Genomic DNA, 20,187 nt, shown 5'->3' on the forward strand with positions numbered 1-20,187 from the left:
CACTGCTCCACAGACTGTATCATATGCTTATGCATTTTTAAATAAAAATCTAGTCTAGTTTCAGAAACCACCTTCTGCTTAACAAGCTTCTTCACCGTCCAACAAGAGATTTGTTCTAGCTGGTCGAGCACAGGTAACACAGGAAGCAGAAAGTATGTCAAGATATTTTTGGAAGAGTGCACAGTTCAGAGTTGGCCAACACTCATGTTTATATCTTTCTGGAGCCAAGGAAATGGGAATTCAAGGTCATGTTACATACTGTAGTAAATGATGAACACCAGCAGGACTGTGTACCAAATGCTTTGATTAACCAGAGTGCACAATGCAGTACTTCAGCCACAGTGAAATACTATTCAAGGAGAGATATATAGCTTTCCCATTACCATTTGCATCTTACGAGTTCATGGTTAATGTCAAAATTTTATTTTCGATCTTCAGTTTAAGAGACAGTAAGACAAGGCTGTAAATGTGAGAGCATCATACTGCAGGTTGACAGGGGCTGACTGGGAAGCACTAATTTAATTCAAGCTTGGACAGTAATGTTATTTGAGGAAAAGCAACCATCATGCAGTATAAAGACTTCAGTTCAGAAGACAAACAGTGAAGTTCTGCAGGGATTTTCCAATTGGAGTCATACTTGTGTTTGAAGGTACTGTAGCATCAGTTTATCTGCTATTACCCCCGTACTGTCAGTCTTAAGAAAATAATAAATATAACTCTAAGAACACACTCTGATAAAGGGTTATTAAATAAAATGAAAGAGAAAAAAATGTTTAAAGCATTTTATTGAAATGTAAACTGAAAATCATACTGAGGAAAGGTACTATTGTAAAGTTACGCGTACACAGGAAAAATGAATTTGGCATAATTGTAGAATGACACTGAAGAAGGAAAAAGGTTTTGAGAGCAAAAACATTTATGATCACCTCCATCTGAATGTGGACTGTTATAAAAATTCTATTATAATTTGCTACTTTAAGCAATGATATTGTCTGAACTTGCAAATTATAATAAATAATATATAAAACAACATTTTATATACATACTGTATAATACTAACATACAGAAAGTGTTATATTGCAGGAATTATAAATAATAATTAGATTTTTCTACTTTAGTTTATTTTCTGTTTCAATAATTGACCAATTACTATTTAACTGGTTGTGCTTATAATTGGCTTATCAAAGGTTACACTGGCACTTAAGTTTAATGGCGAAATACAGGACACAGCTGCTAAAGCTCCACGGTAGAATCTGCTCCACTCTGATTGAACACAAAGCATTTCAGTTAAAACTGAACAAACTACCCCACTAAGTTTAGCTGTGGTATTTTAAAATAGCTCCTTTCCTTCATAAATGCCTTAACATGGGTATTCTAAAATGTGTAATATAAACAAGTAAAATAACACAATAAATACACGTATCTAAAAACTCAACTTCAAGAAAAAAAGGTTCAAGTATTTCCCAAATGAATTTGCTCACTCTCAGTGCCAGCAGGTGTACAAGAAGCAATCAGAGTGTCTTTAAAACTGAACATGCAGAAAATAGAGGAAGATGCTATTATGGAAGTAGTAACAGCTCTAAGCGCTGTGGTACGCATTCTTAAATAACATTCACTATAAATTTTGTCTCCTAAAAGTGTAGATTCACACTTAAAAAAAAGTTTTTTTCTGAAATATAATTTGAGAAAAGTTCAATATTTCTAACATTCAGTGTTTGATTCCAACCATATTTTAACCACAACTGATATATTGTTTAGTTGTAAACGTTTAATAAAACTGAGGAGGAAATTAGTAAACCTTTTATTTTTAAAATAAATTATTGAGGCAAGATTCATTTTTTAGTTTTGGTGAATGTTGAAGAAGAAAAGTAATTTTGAGTAAGCTACACACTATTTCAATTTCTAAATATTTTGAACTACACTGTATAGCTTGGAATTTCCCTGTTTGTGAACCTTAACCTCATTTCTATAACAGAAAAAGACAGAAAAGCATCTAAAGAAGTGAACTTTTTCAAACAAAATGCTTCAATGACAGCACCAAAAATCGTTTTGCATTTTTTCTAACCACTTTCTTTAAGAAAGTGTTAATTTTACTCTCATCCCAACAATGTATCTTTGAATTTTTCTTGTGTTCATGGATTATGTTACATTTTAAAATAAATTTTGTTCTTTACAGTACTGTGACTTTTTCCTGTACAGCGAGCAAATTTTATACACCAGATACAATTTGATTGAATATCATAGGTTGTTAACGGTTCTGCAATGGACTGGTAATACTGGTAGTTGGACCAGGGCCATTGCTCATCTTAGAACTGGCCCATCCGGGTTGAAAAGAGGTTCCGAGAGTGTGGCACGGCCGAAGAGACCCGGCTGAAACTGGAGGCTGGCCATTTCATGATGAACTGAGAGGTCACTGGCAGCAGATACCTATGACAGCAAAGAGGGATGATTAGAATGCACAAAATAGTTAGGAATTGGACAGGCACAAATAGATGGGTATTTCTCCATTAAGTGGTCCAGCCAGCTACTGAATCTGTGCAGCTTTTCGTTTTTTGTGGTTGATCAGGGGTGCAAGGTTCGGGGAGTGGAAGTCTGCTTTCTGTATTGGCGTTTTTGTCATCATTTGCCTGCTCCTAACGTTTCCAACCTTCTTATGCATTAATCATTGTTGCCAGCATTCAAGAGTGGATAATATTAAATCTGATATTTATCTTTGGGTGCATGATTAAAGGGAGGTTAGTCTTTGTGGCATTACTTTTTTGTTTTGAGAAAACATTTATAAAAACATCAAAAATTCAGTGTTTCTATGCTTTGTCATCATCAAGGATTTGTTTTCATGTGAAGCTTTGAATTAGTTTTAACTGTCAAGTTTTGGCATAGAAAGGAAGCATTTATTTAGCAGACTTCGAAAACAATGCATTTTTGAATCTGAGACTTTGTTTCTGTACTGATACAGTTTCTACAAGTAATATGCAGCAAACTTGCTTGACATTTTATATTATTTGAACTTTTGTTCATTTTTGACCCTGGATTTGGATTTGAAACTCATGTTCACAGTGCTGTGAAGGTACCTGGTTTCATCTTCGTAACACTGCATGTGTCTGTACACATCTCCTACAGTCTGATGCAGATAAGAGAATGCATGCTTTTGTCTTCTCCCAGCTTGATCACCAAAATGCAGTACTCGGTGGTGTTTCCAAACATGTTCTCTACAGGTTGCAGCAAGTTCAGAAACTGTCTACTTGTATTTACACCAAAACTACAGTACAAAGTATGTACTGCAAAGTACAGTACATACTGTACAGTACTTTGCACTGGCTTTTGTGGATTTCAGAATAAAAATCAAAATACTGTTACTCATCTTTAAGGTCCTGCATACTTTGGTTTCTGATAACATCTGATAACATCAGTGAACTGCTAACCCTACATACAATGATATACCACATCAGTGGCACTTTTCAGACTTTGGCTTCTATTAGGTTCCCAACAGGCCATGGTTTCTGTTGTGTTGCTCCAGAACTGTGGAACAATCTCTGAATCTTTATCAGTTCTTGCAAGCTGTTCAGTACTTCCAAATCCAGTCTTAAAACTCACTTTTATATGCTAGATTTGAATTCTGTTTAATGTCATTATGCCAAGGAAATGTCATTGTCCAAGAGAATTTACCAATGAACTACTTCATTTGCAAAGACACTAAGAGAGAGTTGTTAAGCTCCTGAGAGGCCTATCCCAACTCTAGAGAAATATGAAATGTGGACAGGTAAGCCAGCTGAACCCAACCGTATGCTTTATCAGGTAAAAGACTTCCAACTAAGGGCTGCAGTATTTACCCTAAGGTTCCACCTAAGCAAGAGGAGACATCATAAAAGGTCCCAATTTCTCCCTACTTATTTTAGCTTCACATTTATTAAGGATTTCTCACAAAAAAACAAAAATGAAGTCTCCCTCCTTCTTGAGGATCCATGCAGATGTGTACCTTGCTCCATATGTGATGCACAGCTGTAAATTTAGACTATACATAGTAGAGGATATCATAAACATTTAACTGGATTCCTAAAACAAGCCAGTAGCATTAATGTATTAAAATATATTCAAAATAAATAAAACTATCTGAAGAGGGTAGAAAATGTTTAGTAAAACTCTCCTCTCAGTAGAAAATTAAATTAAAGTATGATGGCACTTCAAACATCAAAGGCTGAAAATACCTTTGGCTTGTAAAATTTGACTTGTGAATTAATGCTGTTTGTGCCACTTTGAAAATTTTTAAGTATAATTAAGTAGAGTTAGGTAAAATAACTGACACTCTATCTTTGCTGTTTAGTTCAGTGTGATCTCCAAAACACACTGCAGTTACCTTTCTTGTTACATTTTTTCTTGATTACAGTTCTTTAATTGTTAAAATTTGTCCCTCAGATAGATTAATCCCTCTGGCTGCTTCTTTCAAGTATCTAAAAATGTACTTGAATGGTACTGTAGGCATGGAACCATATCCTACCTGTGAGAGTTTGAGAGAGACTTAAAAGAAGTTCATTCAAGGCGAGGAGAATGTCCTTGAAACTGTTCAAGTGTGCCACTCACAATTGTCAAATAAATTCTTTAGAACGTTGTTCTAATGCCTTAATCTCCACAATTCAAGTGGGAGAGGGGAAAATGAAAGGGTAAGAAGTGGAGTTCTTGAGCCATCCTGTCTTCACGCACTGCTAGTGCAGTGCCACACACTGTTTGTGTATGCGCCCACAGGTATTCTGTCTGTCAATGTCTGCCTTAAAAGTGATGTCTGGACTGGCAGATTTCATGGCCTGTCTTCTGTAACCTCGTCTCCTTTGGTCTGATTATTGAAGGTTTTCTTTTTAATTATTTAGCTCTTTATAATGCTTATATCTGTTGTGCACAATTGTGAAGGCACTGCAACTACAGTAGTGTTCCAAGGTCACACCAAGGAGATATACCTCCTTAACATGAAAAACTATGAAGAAACAAGTAACGGGTACTGCAGAAGCTTAAAATTAATCATGGGTTTCTTTCTTATAGCATATGGTTATGCTACCATACTTAAAAAACAGTCATGCATATGATACTCAGGGACTGCCATGACCTTAGTTGCTGTGGCTGAAGTACTATAAGTAGGCACATGAGTTGTTCTCACAGGTCTCAAGGCAGCAGTTTGGAGAAGTTATTTTCCTGGGCTTGTAACTGGAAGGTTGTGGGTTCAAGTACAAAGTATGGTTTTACCCTTTAGCAATATACTGTACTTCACCTGAACTGTTCCAGTAAAATACCCAGCTGTATAAATGGGAGCAAATATAAGTCACTTTAGATAAAAGCATCAGTCCAATTAATTAGCAGTTAGTCAGGCAACGACTCTATTACCTGTATAAAGCTGGATGTTTCCAGCCTTTATAAAACTGTCAATACAGACTCAATGGAGTCCCGAATGCAACTGTGTCAAGCTAATGAAGGCCCTTTAAAATGTACAATATTTTCTAATAATAAGACCTGAAAGAAGCTGAAATATTGCTGGTTATCTCAAATACTCTCTGGCAGGTAAACAGCACTAGTCTTGCTTTTCCAATGCAAGATAAATATTTTGGGAATGTTCAGTAAGTAATTCTTCACAGCCCCTGGCCATTGTCTATTAAAACCCACTTGAACTGTGACAGCAGGTGTTTAAAATACAGTACTGTGAAAGGACTTCTTATACACCTCCCCCCAGTCTGTGTTAAAATATGTATGTCACTTGCTTGTTGCTATAGCTTGTTGCTAGCGAACCTGAGATGAAAGGTGTGAGATTGTGGGAATACAGATTTGGACTGACAAAACTATGAATGTGTAATACGCATAAGTGTGAAGGTCCAGACCTAATGTTCTGAGCAGAAAGCTTGAATTTCATGGTGTAATAAAAAAAATATCCTGCTTAAATTATTTCGAAATTAAGAGGTTAAATAAATTTAAGAATTTTACTGATAAACACTTTTTTACAAGACACTGGGGGATTTGTTTTAAATAGGTCAAGTATTTTGTTTTCTTCACTCAACAATATCTCCCTAGAAGTGACAGTTCAGGCAAAATGTCATGAAGTGAAACTGCATGGGCTAATGTGGTGTTTATATCCAGATATTGTATAGCAGCTGAAAGAATTACAGACCTGGTAATTTAGCAACAGCCTTAGATGAATCCTCTAATGAAGAAATAGGTAATATAAATTAAAAATATAAAAATATACAAAATCCATATTAATACAGGCAAGATTTTTTTTTGTTTTTCTTTAACTTTAACACTCGTCAAGATTTCTTCAAAAAACGCAAATTGAACCCTACCTGAGGCTAAACACCATAATATGTAATAATATATTCAATGTTATTTTCAAATTGTCCCTGTGTGTGTACCTGTATCTGCACATTGAAGATGTACTGCAGATTTTATATGCATAGTTAACATGTAACAGGATACATAGCTCCGGGCCATAGAGGATACTGGATTTGTTTAATTGGACCAATGTAGCATTTTTCAAAGGTATTCAGCGTCTTATCATTTAACAGGACCTGAAATCCCACTATACTGCAGTTCTTTAACTGGAGTAAAACCTTGCTATATGAGAACTGAATACCAAACTCACTATGTATAACTCAGCAAAGGTGAAAGAACTGCCTTAATCAAGTATCTTTTCTGGGTCGTTCCATAATTCTCATCCTTTCATATAACTGTGTTTTCAAAACAACATGGTTTGCTGTCTTTTTGAAATACTAGGAGCGCTAAACCTTTGCAAAGGCGTTAGGTTATGATCAAATTATGGTGACAAAAAATGAACAAGATGTTTCTATAATCTACCACTTACAGTAAGTGAAATTTGAACCAGAACATGCATATTCCAATCAGTATGTTAAATTTGATTTAATGCCTTAGTTATGTACAGTAATTATTCTCAGCATAAGGAATTATAAAGGTTTTGTTCTTTTTTTAAACTTGAAAAATAGCTTTTACTGTAAACATTGGTGATTAAACCCCATTAGAAGTAAAAGCAATTAGACATACAGTTTATAGTCTATAAAGAAATCACTTGCTTATAAGTGGTGCTCAGATTTGAGTAGGCCATTTTGTGAGAGCAGCTGGCCAGGTAGCATTATACTTTGTCCCTCTTCAAACTGTAATAGGGACACTCACAAATGTGTACATCTTTGAGGTGAATGAACAGTAGGTGGAAGTAATTCAGATTTCAGGCACATGCCAATATGCAAGATGAAATTCGGGGGGGGGGGGAGGTCTGGAAAGGGCTTTGGAAAACAGGAAAACAGCAGGGTAATCAGCTACAATTTTTGTAAAATGAAAAGGCAGATGCGGTTAATGAAAAAATAAGAAAGTTCAGGCTCATTTCTCTGTAAGAGGGGATATTTGGTGATGCATTCCCAGAGTGCTTTGTGGAAAAAAAAATATGGAGGTGTATTGTTGAGTGAATGACCTAGCAATTGTCAGGTACACTTAATATCAAAGCGGAGAGAGGAATGGAGAGACACATTCTTTTACAGGGAGGCCACAGGCACAATTTAACAAGGGGAGGGTGAGAATAAGTCATCTCCAGCAGGCTCATTCACTCCAGGAAACTGCAGCAAGTCAGTGCACAGATACAGTGCTGTGGGTGGGTGCTGTGTGGATACAGCTTTATGAGACTTTAGAGAACAGGTTAAACACTGAATAAAGATGCTTTCAAAACCTGCTTCCAGGAGAGAGGAGGCAGAAGGCTGCCCGGCTGAGATGTGAGATGAAACTGGTTCTTGAACCAATTGTGATCTTCAACATAGGCATAGCAAGTGAAAGAAAGAAGTACATTCTTTTATATGAAGAAATTCGTAATTGAAAGATTAGTCCTTAGAAAGAAGGGCCCATTACTGCTGGAAAATGTAACATTTCATACACCTTCTCCAGTAACCACTTATTGATTTTCTGGAAGAAAAAAATATAGAATTTATCTGAGAAGGAAAGGAAGTATTTAATGAACAAGTCTATCAAGTTCAGCTGTACATCATCAGATTGAAAAAAATCTAAAACCTGGAATCACAAGGGTGTTTGATTGTGACTATTTCTATTCTATGTCTATTCATATAATCAAAAAAGTAGCTTTGCTTTTATTGTGCATACAGTATTTACTTAACCCTTTCATAGTAAATTCAATTGTAAAAATGAACGGAAACATGAATAGGCAGGCAATAGAAACTGAATGGAAATGAAAGGTGTCTTGAATTAAGGGATACACTTATAATGATCAAACCTTAAATAAAATAATGCACTAACTCCATTGTCTATAATCCAAATAAGAGGGGGTATGCAGCAATAGTTGTAAACACTTTCATTTGTGTCTACAGAAATGTACTTATGAATTGGTATTACACTCATAATTTAAAGCTATTCCTTCACCTTAGTTTTAGACCAATTAAATTAAACAAGCTTACTGTGGCTTTGGAAAAATACAACAAAGCTATGCAAAAAAGCAATCAATTCTAAGAAGGGTTTTTAATAACAAGCTATGTATATACCACACTTAATTTGGTATCTGAATAATCTCATTATGTGCTCTTAGTTTAAAAAAGCATTGTGGCAAAAGCTTATTTTAATAGCATTTAAATAATGTAATGTAAAGCAAAACTCATGATGAAGATCAAGCTTCATGTAAGCAAGAGCTAGTTATCATAAGGTCATTCATTCCGCCTCATTTTATTACAGAATTAAGCTAGCTCCAGGGGGCACGCTAACCAAAGCTTGTATCTTCAATATGAAGCTAGAAGCACTCCACTATGGGTCATTATCTCATGTTAACAATACCCCCCGTTGTACTTTAAAAAGTTAATTAATACAAAATCAATAAATGGATACTTAATTCATTTGCATAGCATTTTACAAAGACGCGGATTCACAGCCCACAGCTTTGTACCAAGGAAACAAGCCACTCTGTAGTCCTTACCTTGTGTCGTCCCATTCTGGACTGAGGCCAGTCAACGAGCCCCGGGAGTCAGCAACAAACTTATATACCACTAAGAGGCATTCTCTGCACAGCTGCACCAGCCTCTGGCAGCACTGCAGCTCCTGGGGGGTCACCACCTCTGTGCTTTTGCTGAAAATGGTTTCCCAGGAAGTCCTGCAGTCAAAAGATACAGAAGGTTAACAGTCTATCTCTCTTCATTTATCTTAACACAAATACAAAGGTGTTAATAAAGATATAATAAACTTCAAGTAATAATAGCAGAATTGTTATGATATTACACAAAATGCCCTTGTGCACACACATGCATTTATCCCTATCCATAAACTGTGAGTTTATGTATTATTGCAGCAGATACAACTCAGATTTGAGTTATATCAACAATGGTAGTGATACATTTATAGGAACAAGTAATAGGTTTATTCCATGCTGAAAAGAGAAGAAAGGAAACACAACGTTTCGGCTGTGGAGCCTTCAAAACCAAAATCCTCACTGAGTTTTGACATTCATGACTTCTCCTGCTGAAAGTTCAGACTTGGTGAATCTGGACACTTCCATTCTGTGTTTTGTCATTTGCATTCTTGCTGATATTTATCACTCTCAATTTGCAATTTGTTCTACTGTAGGTCTGTTGGGAGTGTTGTCTCTGGCGAGCATTTGATGGACCCATCTGGCATTGCTCAGTTTGTGAAAACAGCCCGCATGGTTGAACCATAGCCAGTGCCCCCTGTCCAAGGAACTCTTTTACTTTCTTTAAAACTTAAAATAAATGACACGGAAACTATCTCCCTTCATGCAAAAATGGAATGTAGAAGAGCCAGCTAGCAAGCTAACCATTTTACATCTTTACTTATTGGGACATCTTGTTTAAAGAGAAGATGGGAATTTGGATCTGGTAAAGCATTTTGATTCTCTTTCATGCCTCTGGCTTCCTAAACATCCTGAGATCCATAAACAAAATAAAAAACTTTAGAATATTTGCATGTGTGCTTCAATGTGCTTTTATTTAGGAAATCTCCAAAGATTAAATTACTTACTCATAAACATATCTTTGCACACAATGAACAGATGAATACCTCCTGTTTGATAATGTTGAAGCTCTGGAATGGATATATCTTAACTGATTTATCTTAAGAGCACAGAAATTAACATGTTTGCTAAACATACTGTACTTTTGTTTATTAAAGTCATACAATATCCCTTTCTTATTTTAACACTGTATGTATGTAACACTGAACTTAGATTCAAGAAATATAATTCATCTGAAATATATAGGCCAGGGCTATTAAGTGTACATTACAAAGTTAACTGCAACAGCAGATGGGTGAGGTGAAGCAAACTGCAGAAGATGGGCGTCATTTCTTAACAATACACACCAAACAAGATTATCTGTAATGAGCTGCTTACCTCCTTCAGAGCTTGGTCTGATTTAAATAAGCAACATATGGCTTTCAATACTAGTGCTAATCCTCAGGCACATGCACTGGGATCAAGTGAAATAAAACCTCAGATGAAACACTGTACACGTGATGGTGTTGGTTAATTATATTTATGTCTAAGTAGTACAGGTGCATGAATCTAAACACAAGAATGGGAGAATTTTCAAGTTGCTTGGCTAAGGTGTTCTAAATAAAAATACATTACAGTGAAATGATATTCTTACACTTTTTAGACACTGCAATTAAAATATGCTAATATGAGTATTCTGTACTAAATGCAACATTTCAACAGGATCACAATTATAAATCAAGAATCTCCATTAGAATAAACTCAAAACTTTTCAAACACTTCAAAATAAAGGTAATTGCCAACTCATGGGTCAAAATGAATGAACAGGCAGTCAATGATACAGGATCTAATACAGGAAAAATGAATTTTACATATAAAAATGAGACTGGCTTCTAGATAAGTAAACTAAAAGCTGTGGCAGAATGTGGAGCAGGGGTATAGAGGGAATATATTTTGGATCAAGAATTTTGAGATGTCACAACCCATTACAACCCTGTCCAGTGTGAAAGCTACATTTTCAGGAAGCAAACTAGAGTACTGATTTGCTGCATTCCTCTGTGATGAGGCTCAGCTGTGAGTGATTAATTTGCCTCAAAAAGCTATAAAAGGGTGTGGCAAGCACAGCTTTTTGTCTTTTATTAGGAAGACCTGCATCATTGAGGTATTGGCTTTGCTGTGAAAGGAAAATTTGGGAACAAAGAGGTTTGAAAGCAAGTGAGGGGCTCCTGGTTTAATTGTTGTTGGCATTAGCAGAAAATGGAAGCTTAACCCCTGCTGGAAATCTAAATACTAACAAATTAATTAGGAAGAAACCCATCCTGATCAGTGGAGGTGTGGCACCTCCAAACTGTCAAACAAAGCACATTCTTTATGATAAAAACATTTTAGTAAAATTGGATTCTGTGCAATCTCCGCAAAATAAGTGATTACATAATTTTAAAGTCCAAAAAACCTCCATGTAGATTTATCGAGGATTATAGATATAAAAATGAATCAAGAAAGAATAGTTGAGAGCATTATTCAGTATTGTGTGGATACAAAAAGTCCATATGAAATAATTTTTCTGAAATATAAAGTCATGGAATAAATTATGAAATAACTTATTTGTATACCCTAGGCATATTTATAGACCCACTTCCAAATAAGGTCTAATAATATTAAATTCTTTATTATGTTTTTAAATGGAGTACCGATGTAATAATTAGACTTAATATATCACCTATTTGTGGCTGACATGTAGTGTGCTGTCCAGAGAGACATTTGTACCATTTACTTTGGGTTACCCAATTGCAAATCATTGCAGTGCTAATTACTACTTTATGTGAGCAGCTATGTTTATTTCAGTTTCCAAACACAAAAAGTTAAGGCAGGGAGCAGGAGAAAGACCGAAAAACAGTAACAGGACAGCATATGTGATGTAATTTTAAGAGGTGAATTGTATATAGAATAGGGATATAACTTGCAGAAGAAGTCGTGTTTATGCATTAAACATTTACAGTAACAAAAAGACCTACCCAGAGTTGGAAAAGCAATTCCAAAGACCTTGACCATGGCTCCAAAGCAGGCGATTAAACACACGATTGAAAAGGCGGTATAAATGGAAACTCTCGACGTCAGGCTCCCTCCAAATTCTCTGTATCACCAAGCGGACATTTGTGCGAACTATGTCTAAAACCTAGAAAAGGTATATTGGAGACAAAAAAAAGCAAACACTCACTAGTATCTGCAGGCAGTTAAAAATAAAAACTAAAACAGCTGGTAACAGATGAATTAATAAGCAATATGGGAATTATTTTGTTTTAGAAAACCCCTTAGGTTTCAAATAAAATGTAATTAGGCCTGCTCAGTACAAAAGAGAAATTATATACAGCAGTGTAGGAAACCCCAAGCTGATATGGAAGGTATATACTGTACCAGACCAGTGCAGTAGCAAGGATATATAAATGGCGGCAAATGTCAGACTCAAACTAACTGTGTCAAAAGTTTTTGGTCATGAAGGTTTTTTTTAACAGGGTGATGTCTTAGGCCTTTGAATCCTCTTATTAGACAAACCTGTGATTAGTTGTTCAACCGAGATGCCAGATTTAATTATTTTCCATGAGACATATAGCAAAACCTTTAAGACAGAGGCTTGCCCAGCATCGCATAATAACCAGTGTTGTGTGAAGAGTGGTACTAACCCGCCACATGCCTCTAGTTAATTTGACTAGCATCTGCTGTTTAAGAGGCAGTGGCAGCTCCCACCAGTACCCCAGAACTTTAATGGACACTTCAGTGTCACTTCAGATTCTGCTTTAATCGATGCCAGTCAATAAAAGTAGTTGAGGGTTTTAATGAGTAGGCAGCTTTCACCATTCACATGAGCATTTCACTCGAAGTGGATGTCAAATGCAACGTTTGAAAACCAAAGACACTCACCCTGTGAAGTGATATGACCAGAGGACATTTAAAATAATAAGTAGATTTTGTAACAGGCTGGTGTAAGGTTTTGTACACAGCTGCAGATACTTTCATCACGTTCTAAATTTTTGAAGGGAAAAATAGTTTGTGGGCATGCAAGATTTCAATAGTGATTAGACATTAGATACTAAAGAAGTCAGAGCTAGTGAGAGAAAAGTAACAGTGCAGAATGTAATTCATACACCGGTGAACAATTCAAGACTGAGCCAAAATTGTGTGCATCATAACTGAAATAGCCCCTGTACACTCATGAATATCGTGACCGCATGGCTTGTAATCCCTGGGACTCTTAGAGACAGGGCAGAGGACTGTTCAAACCCAATTAATAGGACAACTGCATAATTAACCATCGATATTCAATCTAGCAAAATGAGCACAGCTTCTAAAGATTAGGTGTTTTTGTTTAAGAACAACATTAAGATCCCTTTCTGTTTCCAAGTGTGCCTGGTGGGAGCCACATGATCAGTCTATTCATGGAAAGTCAAAACACCTTTGTTATGAGACACGTGACATGCCTGCATACCTACCTTCCTTTGTTTTGTCGAATCTAACTTCACTAACCAGTAAGAGGCCACTTTTGGTTTATGATATTTCCAATTATCTAGTATCTGAAAAATAAAAAAGGCTTTCATTAAGTACTTAATTTTAAAAAACAAGATGTCTTTCCTTCATGGACATTTTCCTTGAAGAATCCTACATTTCTGCAGGTACACTACCCCCCAACCACAGTAAACTGTATGAACTACAAGTAAAAGAAAAGAAACTACAGAGCCACTGCCTATCTGTATTTCAGCCGTGTAAGCTATTAAGAATATGTTATGGTTTTACAGTATATTGTCAATCATCTATGATATTTAGGATACAGAGGATACAGATACACATTAGGCTGAGCTATTTTTTATTTCATAATATGGCAGTTAGTCAATACAACTAACTGCACTACAACATCCACAGTATATTATATTTTGCTTACAGATATTAACTAGTATTGTGCTGGTTTCACTACAGTTTGTGATGATCTGCTGATGAAGTACATGAAAACCAATATCAGTGGCCCAGAAGCACTCAAGTCTATTCAAATCTGCCACACACTGCAGCAGAACATCTTGCAGTGATTCCATATCTTTCTCAGTCTTTACAACCTGGTTTATATAGCCCTTCATCAATATTGATTATATGTCTGTGTAAGACAATCAAAAGAAAAATACAAGTACTTTTCAATCCACCTGCCCCAATCTCTTCTATATCTGTCCCTGAGTCGATCCTACTGTACAACATATTTATTGTTCATAATGTGTTTTCTTAAATTTTGCTACTTTATATAATTGAAGCAGAGACAAGTCATACAATAAAGGCTCTGACAGCTGGTGAACATAGTATATTTAGAGGCAGCATCTAAAAGACTAACTGCTGTAAATCTACCCAGAAAAAGGAGATAAAAGGTGATATGCATAAGATTCTAAACTGTAGTTCATGTTGGGAATTTGAACTGCCTTGTAGTACTAATGATTCTGTCTGTAACAGTTAACCATCAGCCATTTCTGATCTATATAAATGCTCCCAACAAACAAAACCAACACTCCCACTGTCTTAACAAAACGCCAAAGGTAAGTTTCAGCGTGAACATGCAGATTTCACACACTGAACTGAAATTTGAAAGTGCCAATTGACATAGTCCCACTGATTTTAGTTTATAATATAAAATTATATTAGGTACTTTAAAACTGTTTAATAATTTATATTAATCTCACCTGACAATCAACAAGACTTTTCCACATTTTTTCACTCATTCTCTTCCATATTACTGTGTTCTAAGACTGTTCTAGGTTCACACAACTCTTAGTAAGGCGGTTTCTCTAATGATCTGGCATTTCTAGTGTGTTTGCTAAAAAGTATTTGAATTATGTAAATAAGATTTGCCAGTTCCAGTTATTACTTCAGTAACATTGAGTTAGAGGTAATTTTAATACTGGGAATGCAAAAAGATTGCCTACAGATAGGTGGAAATTGCCCATCTGTTTAAGTTGTGTACTAAGCAACAGTTTTAATTTTATTGGTCTAGATAGTTATTATTATTTTTAAAATTACAATATGGCTTTAGCTAGTAAAGTAGCATTTGTATCGAAATTTCATAGTGAAAACGAAATTAACAAATATGTGAATGCTATAGCTTTACAAGCACTGTAAACCTCATAGGAACCTCGCAATATAAAAATCATAACCGAAACTGCAATGGAACTCCAGTATCAAGTCTTCATTATAACAAGTATTTAAAAAATGAGACACCAGCTGGTGCTAAAATATTTGGTAATCCTTGATCAATGACACTGCACACTAAGAAAAAAAGATGTGTGATTAACAGGTATGAGAAAGAAGAACTCATCAATAAAGGAGATGGTAGCGTAGGCGTTGCTGTAATGCCAGTATATAGGGGGCAGCGTCAAGCACTCACATCATCAAGAATCATTTCTGCCTCTTCCTCAGTTTTTCCTGGAAATCTGATCCGCATTTCATTCAGAGCAGTCAAAGTCTGTCTTGTCAGCTCTGCTTCTTGTTCTTTTGTTCTGAGGTTCAGCAAAGGCTCTCCCTGGAATAAAGAAAAAAACTGACAAGTCAAAACAAAAAACAAGATAAATTAGGATGAAATGTTACACATATTTTTTTTCATTTAGCAGCAGTGTTCACAAAAACCTCCAACACACTCTTTATGATGTTAAGCACTGAGACACAATAGCTTTGGTAATTAGCACATCCCCCAGTGATATTTCAAAGAGCGGCTATCATTAAAGCCTGGTTCAGTCATGATAAAAATGTTTGAACAGCCACTGCCATTGTCTGGATGTTTCCTTTATTTGTAATGTTATGGTAGCCTCTGATTTTTAGAGTAATGAGAGTAAGATACCTCCGAATGCTCCGCTGTCTTTGCAGTCTGTATTGCAATTAAAGATGTGAAAACAAAAGGAAACAAAAGGGACAGACAACTTTCCTTAAATGCAAGATGAAACTTCCTAAAACGCAAAACACCATATGAATCAGCCGATGACTGAAATGTGTATTTGATCAATGTCATTATACACCTCATTCCTACTCAATCCATGTATCTTTTCTGATAGTCATTTGCTATCATAATGCAGTGAAAGTCCTGCGTTACTGCTGCTAAGATATATTCAACACCCACACCCCTTCTGGATGTGAACACAAACTCATTAAGCGCTTGTCTCCAAGCAAACTGAAATAGACCAAAAGGAAAACTAAATAAAGGCAAGTGAATGCACCCCAGAAATGCTGTCCTGGAAATATTTTTGCCGGTCCATGGAATTGTATCCATGATAAATGCTGATAGCCTTTCTTTCTGTGTAAGGTACCACTTCCCTGCTTTCCTCCACAGACATCTGTATAGCTGACTTTTTTAATCTGATTTGATCTGAGTTTATTTCTAAGATAAGATCACTTTATTGGCCATATACAATTTCTTGTATTGGGAATGTGTCTCTTCACATACCCCAACTTGCTCTCCATGAGACACTCAGACAGGGAGAGAAGCTTGGGGTCAGAGCACAGGGTCAGCCATTTATACAGTGCCCCTAGAGCAACTGGGGTTAAGGGCCTTGCTCAGGGGCCCAACAGAGTAGGATTCCTCTGCCGGCCGCAGGACACGAACCGGCAACCTTCCAGCCACAGGCACAGATCCTTAGCTACAGAGCCACTGCTCCTCCCTTCCTGTTGGATTTGCGCTGTAGTTCATTTCTATGGAAAGCAGCCCATTTCACAAATGACAAATTTCTAACTATAATTATTTATACATGTGACAATAATGAACACGTCTAGCTCGCTGTTTGAAGACGGTGCTGAAATGGACTTGCCACTGTGGAGTGGATGGTGCCCAGGCTGCTGCTGTGAGGCACTCTACTCGCGGAGCCACCGCGGTTGAGGGAGTGGGAGCGGGAGGCCGAACTGGGCCGCAGCGTGGGCGTGGACGGCTTCGCAGATGCAGCCCTTGGATCATTCGTCGGCGACTGCGCTGTTATGGAGGATATCGACCGTGGGCACGAAATTGAGCGCCTGATCGGTGCGGATAAAGTTGGGGAAGCAGAAGGTCCGGCTTTTGTTGCCTTGACTGGAGGTTTCCAATGAATCCTGCCTGCAAGAGCAGACAACAAGAACATGACAACTGTAGTTTTCTAGAAATTCTCTTTAAACGCATAACTACTATTAACATCATTTATCCCAGTGTAGCGGTTACCTTTAAAAATGACAAAGTATTTTTGTTGCATTGAAGGGTCGGAGTGGTCAAGAAATTCATTATTTTTTTTAAAGCAAATATAGTATCAAATCTGTATTTTCATATGCTTTCATTGCCATTTCATTACCCACACATTACGCAGCAGGGCAGCATTGAACACTTTCCAGTTTGACCCCTGGCCAGTTAAGAGATTTTCCACTAGTCAACCTGAAGGCCACCACTTGCCAATCTAGTGAATTATAAAGCTTAGCTTAGTCTACCCCCAGCTGGTCTCCTTGAGTCTGGGGGAGTCAAGGTCATAGCAGATTGGTCAGACAACTCAAGCCAGGTCACAAAAGCTCATAAGGAAGCATTTGAAATAGTATTTTTTGTCCAAAGAGAGAACTCTGCCACAAAAAATGTATGCACACACACACAAAGAGCAGCTTTCTACCAGATGCATACCAGATGTCCAAATACATATTGTAGCCATTGTCCAACAATACTTAAATTTCTCAAAACCTGAAGGTGAACCAAAAATCCTCACTCAAAAGATTTCTTTCCAAAAAAGACTCTTAGTATAAAGTCCTAAATGCATTTTCTCAAGAATGACTTTTCAAGGCAAGCCATATGATTTTATTTGCTTTTAATACTGTAATCCCCAAACTGCAGCATTCTATATACTATGCCTGAGAATGAGACAGTCACTGTGAGTTCATTGGATTGTGACACATCAAAATACGTATTAAAAGTATGAGCATAGGGCCTTTGTTTCTATATATGCCAATATAGCAATATGAACTACTAAAGTAATAGGTGAAGAAGTGCTAGTGAAAACGTCAACTGAATAATACAATATCACTAACAGGGTTTCTTGGAACAACTACAGAGACTAAAAATGCAGTGTTACATCATGATACAAACTTCCCTTTTATACTGTGCTTGTTTTTCATGTGCTACCAAGGCTTTGGAATCCACAAAATGATGACCATGTAAGGCATAGAAAGATGGCTTTTGATGTCACTTGCCTTCACCTTTCAGTAAATTTAAATTAACAGGGATAACCCTAATAAAGGTCCAAGACAGCCACAACAGATGTTAACACAAGTCTATCTGTACTTTCTGGTTTTTTTATATTAAGAACACACTGCTGAGGATCCAGTGGTCACTGCTGATTTTCAGACAAGTTGTGAGGCAAAAGTAACAAACACCTTTATACAAGTTTTAAAAATGAAAAAAAAACTGCAGAGTTTCTTTAGCCAATCAGTTCATCATCTTCAGGATGAATGTACTCTTCAATCTTAATTAATGCAAAGTGGCACAAAGCTTGTTTTAATGAGATTTTGATGTCTTCATATCAATGAAAAACAGAGCAGTGACACATCAGTCCCTTTGGCTTTCGTAATGAGTTTATAGTGCCATTGCTGACAAAGATTGAACTATTTTAAGATTTACAGGTATTTTTTTTAATTACCAGCTGCTCAAAACTGTAGCTTGGATCATATTTGATGTTTGCTGCACCTGCACCTGCACCTACCTGACTCCAAATGCATCATTTGACTGTGACTTTTATTTGCTCGAGGTTTGTTCCATCGTAAGTAATATAAATCTGTAATTAAGAGCTGGGTTTGGAATTACTAATCTGCAGATGAGTCAACATTTGGATTTAATGCCAAAACCAAAAAGGGGTCTGTTTGACAATTAAAGACAAATTACTAGCTCACTTCATGAGATTCATGGAAGAATTCGTTTACAGGTTTTCTTTTCTGAAGTGTGAGGCTGTCCAATTTAATTTAAATTTAAATTTAAAGCATGATCTATATATATTGTGTGTGAACCAGCCTTTTGGTGTAGACTACCCAGTGTCTTTGTAATTTTTTGTAACTTTATAATTTTAATATAAAAACAAAGCAAAGTAAATTTGCAAGCTTTTCAACATAAGTTGTTTTAAATATTTAAACTGAGATTCTAGAGTAATTGAATACTTTAACCTATGCCACAACATTCTGGTTACAATGTATGCTTAATTCTCTTATGTTTGAATAAATTAGACTAAACAGTTAGTTAACTCTTGTAATATACAGAAGGTGAATATACTGTAGATGTTTTAGTAAGATTCCTGCTGACATTTATGTGCAATTCTGCAACTTCATCCCTAAATATTCCTATACTGTATTATCTCTTTTTTTTTTGCATTGTTAATTTGTCTGCTTAGAAAATTGTTAATGTTCATAGCAAACGTTTGTGAAGCTTTTTCAATTAAACCATTTTTATGATCATCTGGAAAATGTTAGGAACTGAGTCTGTAAAACAAACTAAAAACAGTAGGAAATGTTGATTTGTTTCCTCTTATTTTCAAGGATAGCTCACAGTTGTAATTTACCCCACAGCAAAAGACCACTGTTTGTTTCTTACTGGAGCGCTCCAGTGATTTGTTCTTGTTTTCTCCCAGGTCATATGAAACTTTCTTCTCTTTCTTCTCTGAGAGGTCTTCTTTTTCATCCTCTTCTGAACCTGAGGAGCTACTGTTGTTACAGCTGCTATTGCTGCTGTAGTCCCTTTGTTTCTTTGGTGTCTGGGTGCTTTCAGGCATGGATGACAGGGGCTAAAACAGTGGAATTTCAAAAATTATGTCAGGATTAACACCCACATTTCCAGTACTCTTCAATTAACATTTGTCACTTTGTAAAAGTAAAGGTTATGGGAGGTAGTATTATTAAATTTGCTGACCGGCAAATAGATGATGGGAAAATGTTTGTCTTGTTCTGATTAATACAACAATGGAGACATATTAATTCAGTTCAAATAGGTACTGTTCTTCATGCTCCTGTTTATTGTATGAATTTATAATTTCCTCTGCTGGAAAGTTAATTGAACTGCATCTCTATTTCATGCCCAGGAAGGAACACATTGTTAGCATTAATAAAGCATTCGCATCTGTTATTCATCGGCTAATTTGGCTGTGCCTACTTTTAAACAATTTATGTGGAGTATGTGATTAGAAACATAAGCCTATCCAATCGCT

The 20,187-nt window shown here is 36.3% G+C and overlaps 1 protein-coding gene across 1 annotated transcript in view; it reads right to left on the reverse strand.

The window, feature by feature from the left end:
• Positions 1-770: 770 nt before the first annotated feature.
• The window catches only part of ttll7 (tubulin tyrosine ligase-like family, member 7), an 83,047-nt gene continuing 63,630 nt past the window's right edge, over positions 771-20,187 (reverse strand). Inside the window, exons 15-22 of the mRNA XM_088928085.1 lie at positions 19,578-19,767; positions 16,804-17,081; positions 15,843-15,869; positions 15,393-15,527; positions 13,468-13,548; positions 11,995-12,155; positions 8,954-9,127; positions 771-2,427 (exon numbers count right to left, since the gene is read on the reverse strand). Of these exons, the coding sequence (XP_088784211.1) occupies positions 2,307-2,427; positions 8,954-9,127; positions 11,995-12,155; positions 13,468-13,548; positions 15,393-15,527; positions 15,843-15,869; positions 16,804-17,081; positions 19,578-19,767 (1,167 nt within the window). The 3' untranslated portion in view covers positions 771-2,306. The remainder of the gene's footprint in view (positions 2,428-8,953; positions 9,128-11,994; positions 12,156-13,467; positions 13,549-15,392; positions 15,528-15,842; positions 15,870-16,803; positions 17,082-19,577; positions 19,768-20,187) is intronic.

The sequence above is a fragment of the Atractosteus spatula genome, chromosome 11 (genome assembly GCF_055471065.1).
Source record: "Atractosteus spatula isolate fAtrSpa1 chromosome 11, fAtrSpa1.hap1, whole genome shotgun sequence".
NCBI lineage: Eukaryota > Metazoa > Chordata > Actinopteri > Semionotiformes > Lepisosteidae > Atractosteus > Atractosteus spatula.